General features: G+C 38.9%; 1 protein-coding gene across 1 annotated transcript; it reads right to left on the minus strand.

Annotated features, from left to right (window-relative positions):
* Window positions 1-4,727: 4,727 nt before the first annotated feature.
* On the minus strand, window positions 4,728-6,212 carry LOC137711867 (18 kDa seed maturation protein). The gene is made up of 2 exons (XM_068451024.2): window positions 5,705-6,212; window positions 4,728-5,333 (listed from the first exon to the last, which is right to left on the minus strand). Exons 1-2 carry the CDS (start codon window positions 5,810-5,812, stop codon window positions 4,935-4,937), a joined length of 507 nt encoding a protein of 168 aa, XP_068307125.1. The 5' UTR covers window positions 5,813-6,212; the 3' UTR covers window positions 4,728-4,934.
* Between the last annotated feature and the right edge of the window lie 14,065 nt (window positions 6,213-20,277).

Below are 20,277 nucleotides of genomic sequence, written 5' to 3' on the forward strand. Positions count from 1 at the left end.
TGTTGCAATTAAATGAAAAAAATGTATTAAATGTCAGTTGTCTTATGGAGAAGAGATAAATTTAAGGGAAAAGAGCAAAATCAGAGTGGAAAGAAGGAAGAGAGAAGGATATAGACGAAATTGTTTCACGTACTCATTCACTTTCTTCGTATTAAGCTCGCTCATACACTGTATATACACGACATGTAAACGAAATGCACATGTTATGCTCATAGATCTAACCCAAAAACCCATAGCTCACAACTCTCTCTTCGAAATTAGAAAAATAACGCAATCAGATAAATGATCCTAAACTTTATATGAAGAATCGAAGATTCATTCATTTGAATTTGGTATCAAATTTGATTGGATTCAAATATTTCAAGGATTTGAAATTGCCAATTTGAATGGGCACGAAAGAACCCAATTGAATCAAAGGAAATTGTTTCACGAACTCGTTTGCTTTTTTCATATTTGCAGGGCCTGCCTCTAAATCAAAGGAAAAAAAATAGTAAACTACATTAATGCGAAGAATATCAAAGATGTAAATACGCACCATATGCACTATATGCGCACCACATGCATACAATATGTACAATACATGCACGTGATATGCACAGAACGCGAGAAACTTTAACAATAACATATTGGTATAGTGGATACAATTAAAACATAATTGTTATGTAAATAAGGTTATAGTGATAGTTTGAAAAGTCTTGTTACGTATATTAACCACCGCTTAACCGTGCACATGGAAAATATGATACTCGTTGTCGTTATTTCATGGACACTCATGACCCTTAACGTCCTCTAAGCTTTTTCTTAATTTTGTTTTTCGTTGAGGCCAACTAGGTTGTGGTCATACTCGCTAAATTCCGGGGCCAACATACATGCATTATAACTGGTGAACATTCCTGCTTCTTATATTAAGATGTAGCCATGCACACCATATGCACATTACGGAAAAAATTTCATAAATTTCTACAATTGAACACTTGAACTAGAAATCATTCCATCCCAGTTTTGTAGCACATCAAAACTTGAAATTTATTCCACAACCTATATGCCCCAACATGAAACACAAACCCTAATTTAACTTCTAAGTATTAATTAATCTTACAAACAACCCATTTATTCCATAAATCATGATGAATGAACTTGAAACTAAACACCCTACCTTTCTATACCTACCGAAGCTTTAGTCGCTGGAAAAAATGGAACTTTCCAGCCAAAACAGAAAATATGGAACAAAAACAAGCTCACTATTCTCACCTCTCTCTCGCATCCCTTTGTTCGAAATTAGAGGCATGAGGTCAACCCAAAACCCAGCTCACTCTTCTCGCCTCTCTTTGGACTTCCATCTCTTCGAAATCGAAGCTCAACCTAAAAACCCAGAGCTCACGAAGCTTTCTCGACATCCTTCTCTTCCAAATGAGAACAATGATGCAATGGGTTGATGATTTTTAGTATTTATATGTGGGTATTTTAGTAATTTTGGTTTTGTGCATGATGTGCATGGCCGATTTGTCCTATTTCTGTCCCAAGATTAAAAAATTGTCTCATTTTGAAGCATTTCCCAAGAATATTTGAGGATGTCACTAGAAGAAGGCAGAAGCTGTACCACTATGACTTATGTATTAGCGATTTAGTACTACTGACAACTTGACCACTCTATACTAAATGAATTATAATCATTGGTTTAATGTAAGTAAAGAAGAGAATAAAAACTCTTTTTAAGAATAAATGCTCTTTCATGAAAACCACTAAAAAGAACCCCCACCATCATCAAGGATAAACTTTTCGGTATGCAAACACCACGATTCGGTATACTAAGTATAATAATTTTATTGCTTGAAACACTTGGTGTATTAGGTCTTGTTTCTACCACACTGATAAATCCTTCATTTCATAACAATGACAGCTGACAGTTAGATGCCACGCGTAAGTCCTTCCGACTTGAGGTTGTGGGGTATGCTTTTACGCTGCTGGTGAGAGTAGATCTCCCCCTAAACTTTTATTCACGAAAAAAAAAAATCTATCATCATCAAGTTACTATGACAATGATACGTGTATTCGATTTAATAACCATCTCTAATGAAGTAGGCAAACCTATTTTAATGAGTCACATAGGTAAAAGCATACTCTAATGGTGTAGTCAACTGGGTAAGCAAATTTTGAACTTTCAACATTATAGGCAAATCGGCTCCACATTTTAATTTATAATAGAAGACAAAAATAAAATAATAAAATAAAATTTTGCCTACTCGGTTTACCTATTCCATTAAAGCGATACTTTTTCTATAAGACAATTGAGTGATCAACTTACCACGTCCTATTTTGTTTGCCTACATCATTGAAGATGCTTAAGTCATAAACTAAGCTGATGTATATTTCTCTAGTTTCTAATTCTATAAAGATTCCAGAGAAGGACCAATAGTTTGCTATTAGCACAACAGTTTTTTGTCTCAGACTTGTACCTTACTACATATCAAGTACAATATGTATGATAGTTTTATCACAAGTACCTTATTGTAGTAGTAATTTATGCTAGTAATTCCTCGACGAACTATTTGTACTCTTCTACAAACACAATTATCATAACCATTACTTCTTAGTACTATGTGTTAGTAATATTATTTTTCATTTATACGTGAAATGTCTTAGAGGTCGAATAACATCTTATTCTAAAATGACAAAAAAAAGAAGTTGTATTAACATTAATTATTTTTACAAATAAAGATATATAGCTTAAATAGTCACTGAGATTAGCATATTTCTTTATTTTGTCTCTGAGATTTAAAATTGATACAAATAGTTCCTTAGTTTGTTCACTGTTAATTATTTTGGTTATTCCGTGAAAAATCACAATTAAATTGAGAGAACTTTTGTGAAATCAACCACTTCACTTGATGCAGGACAAACTCAATTTAATGAATTTTTACGGAATGAACAAAATGATTGATAGTGGACAAACTCAGGAACCACTTCTATTGATTTTAAATCTTAAAGACCAAAGTTAGAAGTTATGTCAATTTCCAAGATTATTTTGACTAAAAAACCGTTCAAACTTTCTATAACATTTAAGGACAGTCCATGTGAAGAAAATTCCTCCTAAGCCCAAAACATCAAATACAAATCTCCTCTCTTTTTGTATTAACCACAATTTACTTTCATTTGTAAGAAGTAGACCATGAAAATAAAGGCCATCATCGACATGCCAGCTCCCAAAACACAGAAGGAAAAATCAACCTAAACTACTTTATTTGTGAAGTTGCGAGTTTAAGGGGCCGGATGGGTCAAGTACGGCCTCTAAAAACATGCAATAATCAGTTTTTTAGGAGCATCTGTCATTCCTGGCTTGCTGTCGTCAATGGTTCGCTTCCTTGAATGAAAGTTGGTCTTCCCAATCCACAAATACTGCCCATTGTCCTTTACTTGTTTAGTGGCCTCTGTTTGAGGGCATTTGGAATTGTCTTCAACAGTGTCTTTGCATAAACTCTCGCCCTAATTGAGGGAGAATATTGAACACAAACATCTCGGAGTGAATGAACGAGTCAGAGGTTTGTAAAGAGTAAAGGACTATACAAAACACTACCCGGAATAGGAGTCTTGGCTAGTTTGAGCTGGACAAAGTCCACCTAGGCTTGTTGGAGTGAGCAACTCTCTAGATCTATTTTCAACTGCCATATCAAAATGGTGCACTTTTAGTTGTTGAATATCTCTTTGACTGATCAATGTGTGATATTCTGAATCCTCATTACTAATGAAATCGAAATGATCTCTGGATTGATCAGAGGATCCTTTCAATTACATAAATTGGGAGAATTTGTACCTACTCTAAAATTCCTGAGGCATGCGAAAAATGATAATAGATTGTCATATATTTAATTCCGCCGAGATATGTTTGCAACTGAAATAATTGTCCCTTCAACATAGCTGCATCCCTTTTCAGAAGATGGTTGAGAAAAAGTTTTGTAAGCTCTTAATAAAGCTATATCAATAAAAGAGGTGCCAACCACCTACCAAGCAAATGTATGACTTTTGTCACACTTCACTCTGCCACCACTTATTAAACAACCCACAAACTAGGAAATTTGAGTTCAATTACACAATAAACTAACTATAATAATTGTAAGTACTTAATTTAAAATCTGAGTGAGTGGATGTTAAACAGGTGACTTTTCAACTTTTCACCATTCTTAATTATCGAAGAGAAACTTGTATGATACAATTATACTGCCACAATAGCGTTAAACATATGAAAAAAAAAAAAAAAAAATTAACACAAGTCTTCATATTATTAGCATACAAGTCTTAAATTATCAGCACAAAACGTCATCGTGGCGCTATTAACCGTATCATACAAGTTATTATCAGTTATGTCAACCCTGAAAGTTTGTTTCAAAATATCTCAATTCGACTTGAAAAGTATTGGATCAAAATATTTTCCGGTGGGGAAGTAGACCACTCTTGCTGTCATTATCCTACTTTAGGAACCCATGTTAAATAGAAGGCACATGCATTGACAGAAGATTAGCTCACATGATTTCTTAATTAATCCGAAGTTTTTAGGACCATAGGCAGTTAGATCTACTCATCTTCTAGGGCTGTTTATGCAGGATATGTTTGTAACTGGATTGATTTAGTATTTCATAGTTCCATCTAGATTCGATATTGGGGGAACGGGACGCTCTAAATCGCTCTGAGTAGAAAGAAAATAATACAATCTACTATCCACATAATCTAGATCCAAAAAATGATAAAATCAATAAACCAAAATTAGTGACTCCAAAGCCTCCAAATTTTATACAACTAAAAACTAAGTAAATATCAAGATAAACAACTTCAACCCACCAAAACCGTTACCTATAAAAACACCACATATTACACATTGACCCACAAAAAAGTTTTTAGGCCCACACCAAGGCCCATAATTCAAAAACAAAGAGTCTATCTCAATTATAGGTCCCACCAGTCCCATAGTTAGGTACATTCCCGCCAACATGAGTGTTGTGGGCTGTGGTCCGACCCGTACCCGTGTTGATCCCAACAGGGTGCGCGCCCACCGCACCCTCCGTCACTTGGCCCGCAGGCTGACCGGTGCCGTGGCCAGGTAGTGCGGATATCTGGTGAGTTCCAGTCTGCTGCCCTGTGGCCCCAGTCGTAGAATACGTGTGGGTTCCAGTGCCAGCACCGGTCGCAGTATAGCCGGTAGCCCCTGCCACATCCCGCCGAGCCGCGGCGTTTTGCTCCATGGCATTACGTTTGTTGATCTCGGCATCGACTATTCTCTCCTCTTTCTTTCCGGCCGCCATGTCCTTTTCAATTGGGTCACTGGATTTCATCTTCTCCACCTATATATGCAAAAATCACATTAGAAAATAAGAACAAAAATAAGGTGTAATACACGAGAAAGCAAATCATACAGACATGATAGAAGCCTCGAACGTTCAAGAAATGCTATGGGGTGTTTGATTAAAAGAATAATTAAAGTATCGTCCAATTTCCGCCACTTAATTTGTTACTACAAGGAAGTGTCACATCATCTCACAGTTGGCGCATCTGTGAGACGAGCCTTCGTGAAGATTTTCTCGATATTATGCTCAAATCTTATAGTGGTGAACAAAGTGATTCACTTAAAAACTCAATAAAACAACTGAAAAATTATGATGTATGTATGCATGCATGTATGATGCATGTATGTATGTATGTATGTATGTACAACCTTTTCTTGCACGGTGGGTTTGGTCTTTTCCATGCCAGAGATAGCAGAGGCTGCTATATTAGCAGCTGCTTCTTTTATCGACTCCATCGCGTTCTTCCCGCTTTGCATTTTTCACTCCATTAATCTTTCGTTTTTTTCCCTAAATTTCCAGTAAAAGTAATTTCTCTTGAATTTCTCTCTAGGGTTGGAGCAGCTTTACATGCTGGAGCTGCACTTCGAATACTGGGGGTTAGAGGAAGTTCTGGGGTTACGGCATGTGTAATAATACAAAGCTGAGGTGGAGGCTGGAGAGAAGCATCACGGTTCATCTGTCGACACATGTAGACACGTGTAATAATATATGCCAAAGGATGAGACTGAATGAGGGTTTGAATTTGGTTTCCTTCCCCACCGGATCCAAATGTTTGGTGTAGCCGTGTCCTGGGAGATAACGACCCAGTTTTCAGTGCTGGGGGACGCCGATGCCGACTGAAGACGAAACCGTCTGTGTTTTCTTTTCCGTCCTTTAATATTATGTCTCCCCCATTGGAGTTAGGTGTGTGTTAAATAGGTGTCCAGAGGTCAAGATATTAGAGGGTGACATTCATTTGTACTAATAGTTGGGCGGGCACAGAAGATTTGAAGGTGAGTAGTAATGGTACCGCGTTGACTTTGCTAAACGTACGTCGGTGGGTATACAGCGACTGCTGCGTTGATGGCTGCGATTTCGTCCGGGTTTCGGTTATTTATCTATTTATTTATTTATTTTAGCTGTTGAAACTTTGGAAGGTCTTAACATTTATTGTTTTAGATTTGAGTTTAATAGACATTGGACCCTGGAGGATGATTAGACTCGATATTTTAACACTTTTTATGACTGAATTGTTGAAGTTGTCAGGGTTTCTGCTATTAGGGTTAGGTTTTCTAGTTTCCAAGGTTTGTTTGAAGTGGTGGTTTATAATTCCTATTCTTGAGCGACAAGTAGTTCTATTTTGATTTAAACTTCAGTCATGTACCCCGTAATTAGGGCTGTTAAACGCGGGCTATTTGCTTTCAATTCTAGTTCTTTGTAAAGCCATTTATGCCGTTGATTTCTTGAATTCCAGTAAGAGAAATTCTCCCCATAATAAGTGCAACAGACCTTCATTTACGAGTTTATCAAGCGTTCTTTTTCAGTTCTAACATCTGGTATTAGATGACATGTCCCGATCTCGATATTCCCCGAATACCAGGGTAGGTACGAGCTGGCCAACACCCGACGATTACAAAAGCCATTTATTGAATGCAAATGTTGAGAACAAGAAATAAATAAGACTTATACATTTAAAATATAATGAATATGCATTTCAAGAACGTGTTCAGTGCACACATCTAATCTAGAACACTAAAAGAATTTATATAAAAATTGAATGAATAAAAGAATGGGTCCTACACTGAGAGGACTCGAAGATGCCACTGCAGAAGTGCCTTGAGGCCGGGATTGTATGCCTTGATTCTAGTCCTGAAGAGGGTGCAAAACAAACATGAGTGGACCAGTTGATATATATATATATATATATATATATATATTATAAAACAGTTATCAACATGCTAACCCCCAGGTTTTATGAACACACATACAACATGATAAATAAAATAGGTTTTCCGAAACCTAGCCTGCTGTGCAATGTCTCAAAACATATCTCGTATATATCGTAATCACTAGTAAATGTCCAATATCCTTCCAGGCCCCTGATAGGAGCATATTTAGGCGACTTACTTAGCTTGTTTTCGTGCATCTATGTTGTTAATTCATAGTTGTTTTAGTAGTTTAAGCCATTTTCGTGTGTTTTTAGGTTCATATGGCTAAGGAAGCAAAAAGATGCATTTTGGAGCAAAATTGGGCTTGGAATGGATGGCATATGCTTGGAGCCAAAGTGTTGAACGAATTTGAAAGCCTTGTATGCACTTTGGACATAAAACAAAGGGCCTAGCCCAATCAAACAATCCTTTGAGCCATGCAAAACCTCTAGCCCAATCAACAACCCTTAGCCATATGCATTCACATGCATCACAACCCCAAAACCATCAAGAAACACCCATTGCCGTGCCTTGCACTCCCCTTTGCATTTTCAGCCATTCCACTTCATCATTACACCACCTTCTCCATCTTTATTCCACATGCATTCATCATAATTCACCCTAGCTACCACCATTCACACACACATGCACTTACTCTTTCATCATTGCACCACCAATTCAACACATGCATTCACACACCAACAACAACTCAATGCCGTGCATTCCCAATCCCTTTCCAGCATTTCACATGCATTTCCACTTTCCTACTTCATCATTTCAGCCACATATTCACCCACATGCACTTTAATCATTCAACACATGCATTCACACACCAACAACAACTCAATGCCGTGCACTCCCATTGCCTTTCCACCTCCCTTTTGCATTTCCAGCACCAAAACATGCACTCACATGCATTTTCAGCACCAAAACAGCATTCACATGCATTTCCACACACCTTGCTGTGTATTCCCTTGCCTTTCCACCAACAACCTAGCTGTTTTTCCATCATTATTTCATCCACATGCACTCTCAATCATAACAGCCACATTCACTCTTAAACAATCATCCACATATTCTCCCATTCCCCCTATAAAAACCCATGCATTCATACACAAAAACACATCTCATTTTCATACACAAGATACCACAAACACATCCAATCTTCCCTCATTGCCGTGAGCTCCCATTCCCTTATATTTCCATTCAACACAGAAATTCCATTCACAACACAACACACAACACAAACACTTCCCCTTTGCCGCAAATCCCCTTCCATTTCTACACAATCTCTTCTCGGCTTCATTCCATTCCATACACTCTCCCATTCGCAGAAACTGTCCATACACTCTCCCATTCGCAGAAACCATTCAACCTTAGCCGCTCCACCTTCATTTACAACACACTTGGAGCACCAACACCGAAGGCAACTCTTAAGGGATTTCGACATCAGTTTTGCTTCAAGGGTTCTTTCTCCTTAATTCTATGTTCATTCATGTTGTATATTTTTATATCAAACATTCTGTAAACATGAAGTGTAACTAATTTCTTTCTAGGGATTCGATGTAGCCTTGCAAGATTGCCATGTAGTTATTTTAGAATGCTCAGTTGATCCATCTATTTCTTGTTTCATTCTCTGATTAATTGTGACTTTGTGTGTTGATTTTAATGTTTGATCACCATTTGATTTAACCACAGGTTGTTTAGTCAAGAGTAAAGCACACATCATGCATACTCTTGGTGGATATGTGAATGAATGAAGGGAATGCTTTGCAAACAACCTGCCGAGTGTTTCCTTTGGTTTTATGAAAGTTTCTTGTGCGTGTCATGTTCTTGATTAGGGACCAAAGTTGCACATCACACTTAGGTTCATGATTAGGAACATTTGATCAAATCCACACATCATATGGTTGATCATATCTAAGTGAAACAAACCCAAGATATAGGTAGATGGATGAGTATAATCTGACTTAACAAGCATGGACTTGGCTTAGCAATGGTGAAACCGAATCCCTAGCTTCATCTCCATTTGTGCTATCTCATTTTATTAGTTGTTGATTCATTTATTTGAGTCTACTTCATTTTCTTGTGCTTTCAAGTTACAACAACAAATCTGCCTAAGTTGATTAGTTTTATTTCTCTTATAGAGTTCTTGCAAAACAAGTAGTTGTATAGGTCCAATTAGTCCCTGTGGATTCGACACCCTTACTTGTGCCATTATACTAAACATATTCTAGCACGAAGAAGGAACACATCAGCCCCATGCCAACTCCCAATCTCTGTGCCAATTGCCAGAGGAAAATCACCCCCAGGTCCCGTGCTAGCTCCTTGTCCTTGTGCTAATAGCCAGAGGAAAACCATCTTCAGGCCCTATGTCAACATCGTAACCGTCGCCTGGGACGGAATCTATCCGTCGCCCCGTAGCGGAATAGGGACCACTAGGTAAGTACAAAATCATTGAACATATATATATATATATATATTTGAAAAGCAACTTCATAGTATAAAGTCATCCATCATCTATACTATAAAGAGTTGTTCGAAACATGTTCTAAATCTTATATCGTCATCCATAAGATATTCTATAAATAACACGGGTTATAGGAAAAATAGTAATAATTCAAACTAGCCTCAATAAGCATGTTATCTCATAAAACGTAATCATTAAATCATGCTTTTCATGTATGCATTTCTACTATTAAAACATGTATTTTAAGAAGGGGTCCACTCACAGATACTTAGCCGCTGAAGAGCCATGCAACCTAGCGAAGAAGGAAACGTCATAGATAATTTCGCCTAAGCACATAAAGGGTACAATTAATAAAGCTCTATCCAAATGATTTAATTTGGGAAAACGAACGTCAAAAATGGATTTAGGACGTTAAATTACCCTCAGAAGGGTCCCAGGTAAATTTCGTAAAAGTCAATAGAATATTCCCCGACGGAATATTCCCTAATGAAATATTCCCTAACAGAACATTCCCCAATGGAACATTCCCTAACGGAATATTCTCCAAAAAAGGGTTTGGGCCGGTTAGGGTTTAGGGTTTGAAAGGTTAAAGGGTTTAGTGGTTAAGGCCCTAGGTTAAAAAGGGCTTGGGTTAGGCTTTAAAAAGGGTTAGGCTTTAAGGGTTTCTCATTTAAAAAGGGTTTTAGGGTATGGTTAGTGACGGGCCTCGGCCCAAATGGGGCTACATTAGGCCAGTTCTTTGGCCCATTTATTATGTCGGTTGCCGGAACCAATTGAAGGAGAAGGCTGGATTCCGGCCGGGAGATTGAACAAACTTTAAATGTTTATAATTTGGTCAATACTCAACGAAATCGAGTGATTTAAAAACAAAAATCATAGTTCTCGACGAGACCAAGAGAATGGTACCTCGCATGACATCTAACTGATCGTGGTTTGGCCTGAAAATTCCTCGAAAGCCACGGAGGTCGCCGGAAACTGGTTAAGATTCAAATGGATATAACTTCTTCAATACTCAATGAAATTGGGTGAAACAAAAAGGAAAGTTGCAGTACTCAGCGAGAAGAAGAGATTGATATGTTGCAAGCTGGCCAAGTCACCATGGTTTGCCCGGAAATTACCTTGAAAGGGGAGGTGCTTGCCGAAAAATTTAGAAAAGCTACTCCGAGCTATTTTCTGCAATTCACACATATACACCACTTAAGACAACCTTTGATCTAACCCTAAAACACAACCCAAAGGTTTCTAGAAGCTTACCAATGTCGGAAAAATACGAAACACGTCGGAGAAGACGATGAACAGTGACACCGTCCCTGTTGGGGTTCCACGAAGGTTTGCTTGAGTTTTCCCGAGGTTCCTACGTCCAGTGGTGTTGGTTTGGGGTTGTTGTTGCTTATGTGAGTGACAAACTTGAGAAGAGAGGAAAAGATCACAGAGGGAGAAAGAGGTCTGGGAGTCACACGGGAAAGTGAAGAAGAGCAGTAGAAGAGGGAGAGAAATATGAGGTTACAGGGAGAGAAGAGAGGAGAGTGAGAAAGAGTTATAAAAATAAAAAAAAAAGAAAGAAAAGGGGAAGGGAACTGGGGGACAAATCAGGAGGTGGGCCCTTGGACTCACCAATTAAGACCCAAAAACCAATTTTAAAAGAAAAAGATCAGCCCAAGGTAAACTTTCACGAAAATACCCCATTCGTTTTGATAAAATCAGGATGGGTTGTTACATTAGAGCCCATCACGGGGTTCTGATCAAAGCCTAAAACACTAGCTAGTTTAGTGTGAAGCAGCAATGGCTTGACTATTGAAAGTAGCTTTGTGCAACTTGAAATCCCAAAAGTTGATGGACACTACGACCACTGGAGCATGCTGATGGAGAATTTTTTACATAAGGAGTATTGGAGCTTGGTGGAAACCGAGATTCCTGCAGCATCATAAAGAACGGATCTTACTAATGCACAGAGGAAGGTAATTAATGATCAAAAGTTGGAAGATTTGAAGACTAAAACCTACCTGTTTCAAGCCATTGATCGATCAGTTCTGAAGACAAACTTAAAAAAGACAATGGAACGATATTTGGGCTCCCTGAAGTAGAAGTATCAATGCACGACACAAGTCAAGCGTCCACAGTTGCTAGCTTTTCGCAAAGAGTTTGAGGTACTTCACATGAAGGTAGGAGAATTCATGAATCACTACTTTGGACGCACTCTCACCATAGCAAACAAGATGAGAATTCATAGAGAAAAGATAAACGATGTGGTTGTCATTGAGAAAATTCTAGAATCCAGGACTCCAAAATATGATTATGTTGTGTGCTTCATTGAGGAGTCAAACAATATAGACACCATGTCCATGAATGAATAACAAAGCCATTTGTTGGTGCATCAAAAGATGAGCAGGCATGTTATGGATTAATAAGCACTAAAGGTAACTCATGAAGCTTAACCAAGATGTAGAGGTGGGGGTCGCGGTGCTTTCAACGGACAAGGAAGAGGGCATGTTAGATATGGACTTGATCAATTTACCCATGAATGTTATAATTGTCATGAACTGAGTCATTTTCAGTGGGAGTGTGTAAAGAAATGAAATGACCAAAGGTTCAATACGCATACACGAGTAAAAGATGTTGATGACTTATGTGGATGTCAAGAAAGTTAAAAGTGACGAACTAGATTCAGGATGAAACAATCATATGTGTGTCAAGAAGGAGTTCTTTTCTAGATCGATAAAAACTTTTAGAGAATTTGTGAAATTAGGAAACAACTCAAGCTTAGTTGTGCCAGGGAAAAGAAATGTTCGTATGGAAGCAAATGGAATCATGGAGGTGATTCCTAGGGTATTCTATGTACTAGAATTGAAGAACAATTTACTGAGCATTGGGCAGTTGTAAGATAAGGGTCTGGCGGTACTCATGCAACATGTATGCAAACTTTATCATCTTGAGAGGGGTTTAAATAATCATGGAAACTGAAATGTCCTCTAATAGAATGTTCATACTGTTTGCTCAATCATTGACAAATGAGCAAAGATGCCTTACACAGTACGCCCTATGGACGGCTACCCTAGAACCTTAAAGCTGCTACTGAGTGCACTAGGGTAGTTTACGGTTTCTAGAAGATTGTTTACGGCTTACCTTTCAAGTAGTAAGCCGACCTAAACTTATACAACTGCACGTTTCTGTGAAAGGTTAAACAAGTTAGCGTGCATATACGAAGCTTTATCCATTGCCGAAATGTTACGCAATCGATAAGCTTTATTTCTGCCAAAGCGCAGAATGATCTACACTAATTTCTAAAGCGTTGTGATACTTGCTACGTAACCCACGAAGTTGGTTACATAAAGTATGTTATGATGCAGGCCACACAACTTAAAGAATAGAAGAAATCTAAGGTTAACAACTACGTGGTCACGCAAACTCGTCTGCTTATGTAAGTAAGACGTCCAGTTGCCGACCCTATAGCTAACAACTTTACAAAAAGTTCTATACCAACACCAATGACTACATAGGCTAAAGTGGGCATGTCTACTTATAAAAAAGTAGCACACCTACTGTTGGTCTAAAGGTCAAGATTAGGGCATAAACAAAAGAAGCGAAGATAAAGAAAAGCGAAGAAATGAAGTTTATTAAATTTTCTAGCAAAATTGATAAACAATTAGCAAAGGCTGAAGGAGTTTAAGCAAAGAAAAAAAGCAACAAGGAAAACAAAGAAAATCCTAAAGACTGCCTAAAATACTACTCTTCAGTAGCTTAGACATCCCATGGCTACTTGGTTGCCACACCTTCAACAACTGCGACGTTTTCAGCAGCGCCATCATCCGGCACTTCACCCTTGGCTACCCCAACCTGGGTACCAACTTCTCTGACTACTTCACCAATGGAAGCCTTAAAAGTAAAGGCAAGCAAGTCTTCTGGAGAAATATAGAAGCTCTCAAAGTCTTTCTTAGCAAACTCAAAGTCATACGGCCTATGAAAGAGATGATCTACATAACCTAGCTTGTAGAAATCGGCTTAACTTTAAGCAAGCGAAGCCTTAAGCCCAACCTTCTCACCCATCAGTCGCTTGTTCTCCTTGAGAAGACAAGCATGGATGCACTGTAGTTCCTCCACTTCTTTAAAACATGTATACGAATAAAATGTGTAATTAGAAAGATATAAACCGATGCACAATTGTGTTCCGAGCATACAACTAATTAAGAATAATATGAAAGAATGATTATAGGAAGGTACAAACCGAGGAATAAGACCTACACAGAGGAAGCTTGAAGATGCCTAAGCAGAAATGTCCAGACGCCGGGATCGTGTGCCTCAATTCTAACTTATGAGGGGGCGTAAAACAGAAAATGTGAGTGGACCATAATTTATAATTATACTAATAATATGAAAACCATTTTATTTATGAACATAATAACCCCCTGTTTTGAAAACATATATAATACTACATAATAGGTTTTTCTAAAAACCCTAGCATGCCATGAAAAACGTTCGAAAAACCAGTGCGTGTAAAACCATGCTTAGAATGAGTATCCCCGCCCAAAGGTAAATTTGTAAAAATACATCATACCGTACTCTTTAGAGGTATCATAGTCGCCCCAAGGTAATACCTGTCCATCACCCGAAGGTGAAGTTGAATAAAATAACATACATACACACCGACACTAGCCATGGCTAGTGAAGCTGTCCGACACCATTTTGGGCGGTGAAGCTGAGGGTATATCATAAATATCTCACTACTTCTCCACCGTGTCCTATGGCCATAGACATCATACCCGTGGTGTGTGTATGTGCCATATGATAACCCACTAAATAAGCACCAAAAACATTTCTCAAAATCTCATATCAAATCCAGAGCTCAAAATCTCACAATCTCATCTCGTAAATCCAAAATAAATCATACTCATAAATCCGTAATATAAATCATGTTTGAAATCCATAGGAATCCATATACGTAAATCCAATAATTCATATCCATTCGTAAAATGTAATATCGATAAATCATGAATATTTCGTAAACCATAATTATAGAAATCCATAAGCATATTATAAAACACACTTAAATCATGAAATATGAAATGCATGCTAGGATAATATTTATAAAAATGTCTCCCACTGTCATAACTTTAGATTTGATAAGAATGTTTCCTGCTACGTTCACGTGTCCCAAGAAAGGTACGAAGTTTAGGCAAGATCAGCTTTCGAAGAATTTGGTAATAAGTTGGCTTTTGAAGTTTAACAATTGACCTCATGGTCGGAGTAGACAAGAATATTATTGGTGAAACAATCGCTGAGCAATTTCCTGAGGGTCTACATGAATTCCTTCAAGGGAAACAATAAGCTTGAAGAAACTGATTCGATCTACAACTAGCACTGTCTTGATTTTCTCTAACTTAAACTTTGGATGTTTTAAGCGGTTTCCTAACAGATACGTCTCTACCCGCCATTCTAAAGTAACGCATGTCACAGAGGACCAACATCGCATTCAATCCTCAACTAATCCAAACTAGACTTCATTCTACTGAAACTTCTTTATTTCACACCTTTTCTATGTAGAACCGACTCTGCCCGCTATTCTTAGGGAACACATGACGCAGAGTATCGGTCCGATGTTGAAAGTCATTCCTCAATCAATTACATCAACTTGATACACAATCCCGACACAAATTTCTTATTCTTTTTAATAGGATGTGACTATTCACGCAGAATGAAAATTGCATAACCGTGCCGAATGACATCAATTCAAGGAAGCCGTGGCATCCAAACGATATCAAGGCCGACACACTACTATAGTGGGAGAACATCCTAAGTATGCTCTGAACAAACCATGCTCTGATACCAAACTAACGCGCCCCAATCGATATCCCCAAATATTAGGGTAGGCACGTGTTGGCTGACACCCAAGGGTGACGAAACCATTTTAAAACATGCATACGAATAAAATGTGTAATTAGAAAGATATAAATCGATGCAGAATTGTGTTCAGAGCATACAACTAATTAAGAATAATATGAAAGAATGATTATAAGAAGGTACGAACCGAGGAATAAGACCTACGCAGAGGAAGCTCAAAGATGCCTAAGCAGAAATGTCTAGACGCTGGGATCGTGTGCCTCGATTCTAACTCCTGATAGGGCGTAAAACCAAAAAGGTGAGTAGACCATAATTTATAACTATACTAATAATATGAAAACCATTTTATTTATGAACATACTAACCCCCTGTTTTGAAAACATATATAATACTACATAATAGGTTTTTCTGAAAACCCTAGCATGCTATGAAAAATGTTCGTAAAACTAGTGCATGTAAAACCATGCTCATAATAAGTATCACCGCCGAAGGCAAATCCATAAAAATACATCATATTGTACTCTCTAGGGGTATCATAGTTGCCCAAAGGCAATACTTGTCCATCACCCGGAGGTGAAGCTAAATAACCAGTCCATCACCCAAAGGTGAAGCTGAATAAAATAGCATACATACACACTGACACTAGCTGTGGCTAGTGAAGCTGTCTGACACCGCTTTGGGCGGTAAAGCTAGGGGTATATCATAAATATCTCACTACTCTTCCACCGTGTCATATGGCCATAGAAATCATACCCGTGGTGTGTGTATGTGCCATATGATAACCCACTAGATAAGCACCAAAAATATTTCTCAAAATCTCATATCAAATCTGAAGCTCAAAATCTCATCTCATAAATCCAAAATAAATCATACTCGTAAATCCGTAATATAAATCATGTTTGAAATCCATAGGAATCTATATATTCAAATCCAATAATTCGTATCCATTCGTAAAACATAATCTCGATAAATCATTAATATTTCGTAAACCATAATTATAGAAATCCATAAACATACTATAAAACACACTTAAATCATGAAATATGAAATGCATGCTAGGCTAATATTTATAAAAACATATACGTTAAGAAGGGGTCTACTCACAAGTTTCCATTGCCCGATAGGCACTCGAACATGGGGAGGATGGTGTCACCTTCTACCGACACACCTAAACACAAATAAAGACCTTTCTAATAAAACTCTATTAATACGATAGAATTTGGGCAAATGGACGGCGAATTCAGATTCGGCACGTTGAAAAACCTAAGGATGGACCTTGGGTTTCTCCCCACGCACCGCCGCACGAGCCGCCACGAGACGATGGCTCGAAAGACCACGCACCGATTCATGTGGCAGTTTCCAATGAACGGAAACCTAATTTTTTTACTAACTCTAAAATTCACCAAATTTTACAAGAATGTAGAGCTCATCAAGGGAAGAACTTTTATACTTGGACTGAAGTCCAATTCGGCAAGGAAGTGGCCTGAAAATCCTTCAAACCGCCAAAAACCCTTGAATTCGGTATTCTTAATTCGACGCCCAAACGAACTCTGACACCGTAACCAATGCATGGGCTTTGTTTATGAGGTTACGAGGAGCCTATTGGTGGTAGTGGTTAATGAAATTGGCTTTAGGAATGGCGGATCACCACCATGGGACCTTCGGTGCCGTCATCGCTACTAATCACAAAACAAGGCCAAATCCCATTATAATGTGTGGAAAATGAAAGATAAAGAGCGTGATGATGTTTGTAGGTGGTGAAGAATCCTAAATCGCTTGAGAAATGCCAAAAATGGCTTCAAAAATGGCTACAGGAATCGATTCAAGACGGGGTTACACTGGTTGAAAACGGGTCAAGATGTGACCTGGGTTGGTTCCCCTCTTTTCTCTCATCTCCTATTGGTCCACTCTCTTCCCCTCATCCTTTGATTAGTTCACACCCTTTCTTTTCTCTCCTTTCTTTTCCATCACAACCACACACGTGGCCTCACAGATCTTTGCTCCATCAATCTGGAGCCTTCCAAATGATGGCCAAATGACCATTATGCCCTCAACTTTGTTTGTTTATAACTTCTTCGTTATAACTCCAAATTATGTTTCGTTTGCACCCCTGCATTCATAGTGACGAGTACTGCTAAAATATGTCAAGAAAACGGATCTTACGTGACACGACAAGGCAGTTAACAAAAGTCAATGTATTTACCTTGAAGGGCACTTTCGTAAATTTTTGGGGACATGTCGTTACAAGCAGCCTCCCTTGAAATAGGCTTGGTGGATTTCTCACAATTGCCCAAGTGAGCAACCTCTTTTTTCGCAGCAGGTGAATCACGTTTTGGCACAAATTTCAGCACTAGGGACATGACAGAACCTCTACGCTGAGCAATTCTATTAGCAATCAAACTAGCTACCTTTGGAACGACATGCGTCACTAGTTCAGATCTAGTAGCCTCATTTTTCTCCCTTTTCGAAGAAGTTAAGTCAATCACAAGCCTGGGGATAGCCGGTAAACCCTCGCGAGTAACGAAAGAAGTCTTTGGTTTTTTCTCAGCTGAAACCTCTTGAGCAGGTGGGAAAGGTCTCTTTTTTCCACCTTTATTCATAGCAGGCTCCATTACAGCGATCGGACGAGCCAACGCCTCAGCCTTCATTCGCTTTATCTCCTTTCTCGGGGGCAGCCCGCATTTCTTCCTGCGAAGAAGATTAAGCAACCAAAGCCACTCATGGTACTCAGAATGGATACCTAGGGCAATATGTAGTTTCTTCATATCTGGAAAAGTCTTAGGAGTCGAGCCAAATTCCGAATCTATAATAGTAGAAAAGGACAATCAGTAAATCAGAAAGCAGCTCAGCGAAAGTACAAAGTAGCTTAGAGACTAAGTAGTCTACTTACCGGTGATGAAAACCTTCAGAACACACATCTTATGGGAAGAATCAGGCTCCCACTCACCACTTATATCCAAAGTCTCCTTGGCCTAGTCATAATCTCCTTTGCTCGAATGATCGAATAACCTATGGCGGGATCGTAGCTACCAAACTCCTTCAATGTGGCCTATGTCGAAGAAGTACCAAAATTCGTTCACGGTTAAGTCTAAGTTGAAGAATTAGCTTCGATTGAGGAACCTCACCATCACATGAACTGCATTCGGAGAACATTGAGCGATGGCATACTTCATGGAGCAAAGTACTTATTCAAGCTTCAAACGAACCCCCGACGAAATGGCGTGCCTATATGCCTCAACAAAGTCTTTAAACGAGTCATCAAAGCTAATTTTGAAGTAAGCAGCCTTAAAGTAGCCCACCCCGCCTTAACAATACAACGACGGTACACCATCATCACCCTTATGGCTTGAAGAAGACATGCTTAAAGAAACCTTACAAAGACGTGAAGGAAATTTGTTAGATGGCTGGCAAAAGAAAAAAAATGGCATGCCAGGCCCCACGGCCCAAGACTGCAGGAACTTAGCAAGCAGCGCTAGGCCTCACGGGTTGGACCTTATATCTCATCTCGGCTTAAGTTAGCAATAAGGGGGCAGGTGCCCTAGCGCGTCTCTTAGCCCATTCAAACAGGCCAAGCCCAGCAACTCTCGGCCTTTCTCTCTCTCTCTCTCTCTCTCCTATCAACACACGGGCCTGAGCCCAACAAAAAAAAGGCCCTAGCCTCCTCGACCCAGTCTACCAGCCTGGCCCGTGCCAGGTTTAGCCCAGCGCCCATCAGATCGACCCAAGCCGAGCCGCACCTGGCCCAGCCAGCCATCGTCGCGCCAAGTAGCCCCATGATAGCAACCATGCCATGGCTCCCTAACCAATTTTTGACACATTCTCGACCCACGTCTAGCTAAATTTCAAGCCTCGAGGCTCCCAAAATTTAAGAAGATAAGGAAAAATCAACTTTTTCTTACCTTGGTACGGCGTGAAGACGAAGAAAGTAATGAAAGACGGTCTTTTGCACATGCAAGTATAAAAGATTGCTACAGGAAGGGGAACGAATATCCTCTAGCTTTCTCTCTCTTGTAGGGTAGAATAAATAGCTCTCTGAAGTTGATTTAATAATCTACTTCAGGTATACTTTAGAAGTAATTTATTTCCCTTTCCTAGAAGGTTTTAATTTCGAATTAAAGAGGGAATCAACATCAAAATAGAAAGCAATCCTATGTTTCCTAAAACAAGAGAAGATCTTTACACCTACTGCCCTTTCCTTCGAGCAGCCCAACAGGTGTGGGGGCATTTGTGGAGCAAAAAATAATCAAAAAAATTATGGAGACGACACATGGATTTTTGGATTAAAATGACAAAATTACCCTTGAGGCACACTGGGATTCCTACGCACATACAACAGACAACAACAACCCAATCAAGGTCAAAGGTGATCAAAATGGTATTCTTTTAAAACCTTCTTATCACTCCTCATCAAATCCTCACCCACAAGGTAACTCCAAATTATTCTTTTCAAATTGGGATTAATTACCAAATTGATTGCAAGATATTATTTGACATAATATCTTGCAATTCGGGTCAAAGTTCTACCATAGTGGCCGGTCCCTATTTCTCCAAATAGGGTTGGCCACACCCCTATATATAGCCCCACATTTCTCCAAAAACCTAAGTTCATTCTCCTCCTAAAATTCTCTAAACATTTTCTCTCAAATTCTAACTTTGGCATTGGAGACTCTTCAACCAAATCCCCCCCTCTCCCCCCCCCCCCCCAAAAAAAAATCATCGTGGGTGCGTG

The sequence above is a fragment of the Pyrus communis genome, chromosome 14 (assembly GCF_041283825.1).
Source record: "Pyrus communis isolate YQ-2024b chromosome 14, ASM4128382v1, whole genome shotgun sequence".
In the NCBI taxonomy this organism is placed as follows: domain Eukaryota; kingdom Viridiplantae; phylum Streptophyta; class Magnoliopsida; order Rosales; family Rosaceae; genus Pyrus; species Pyrus communis.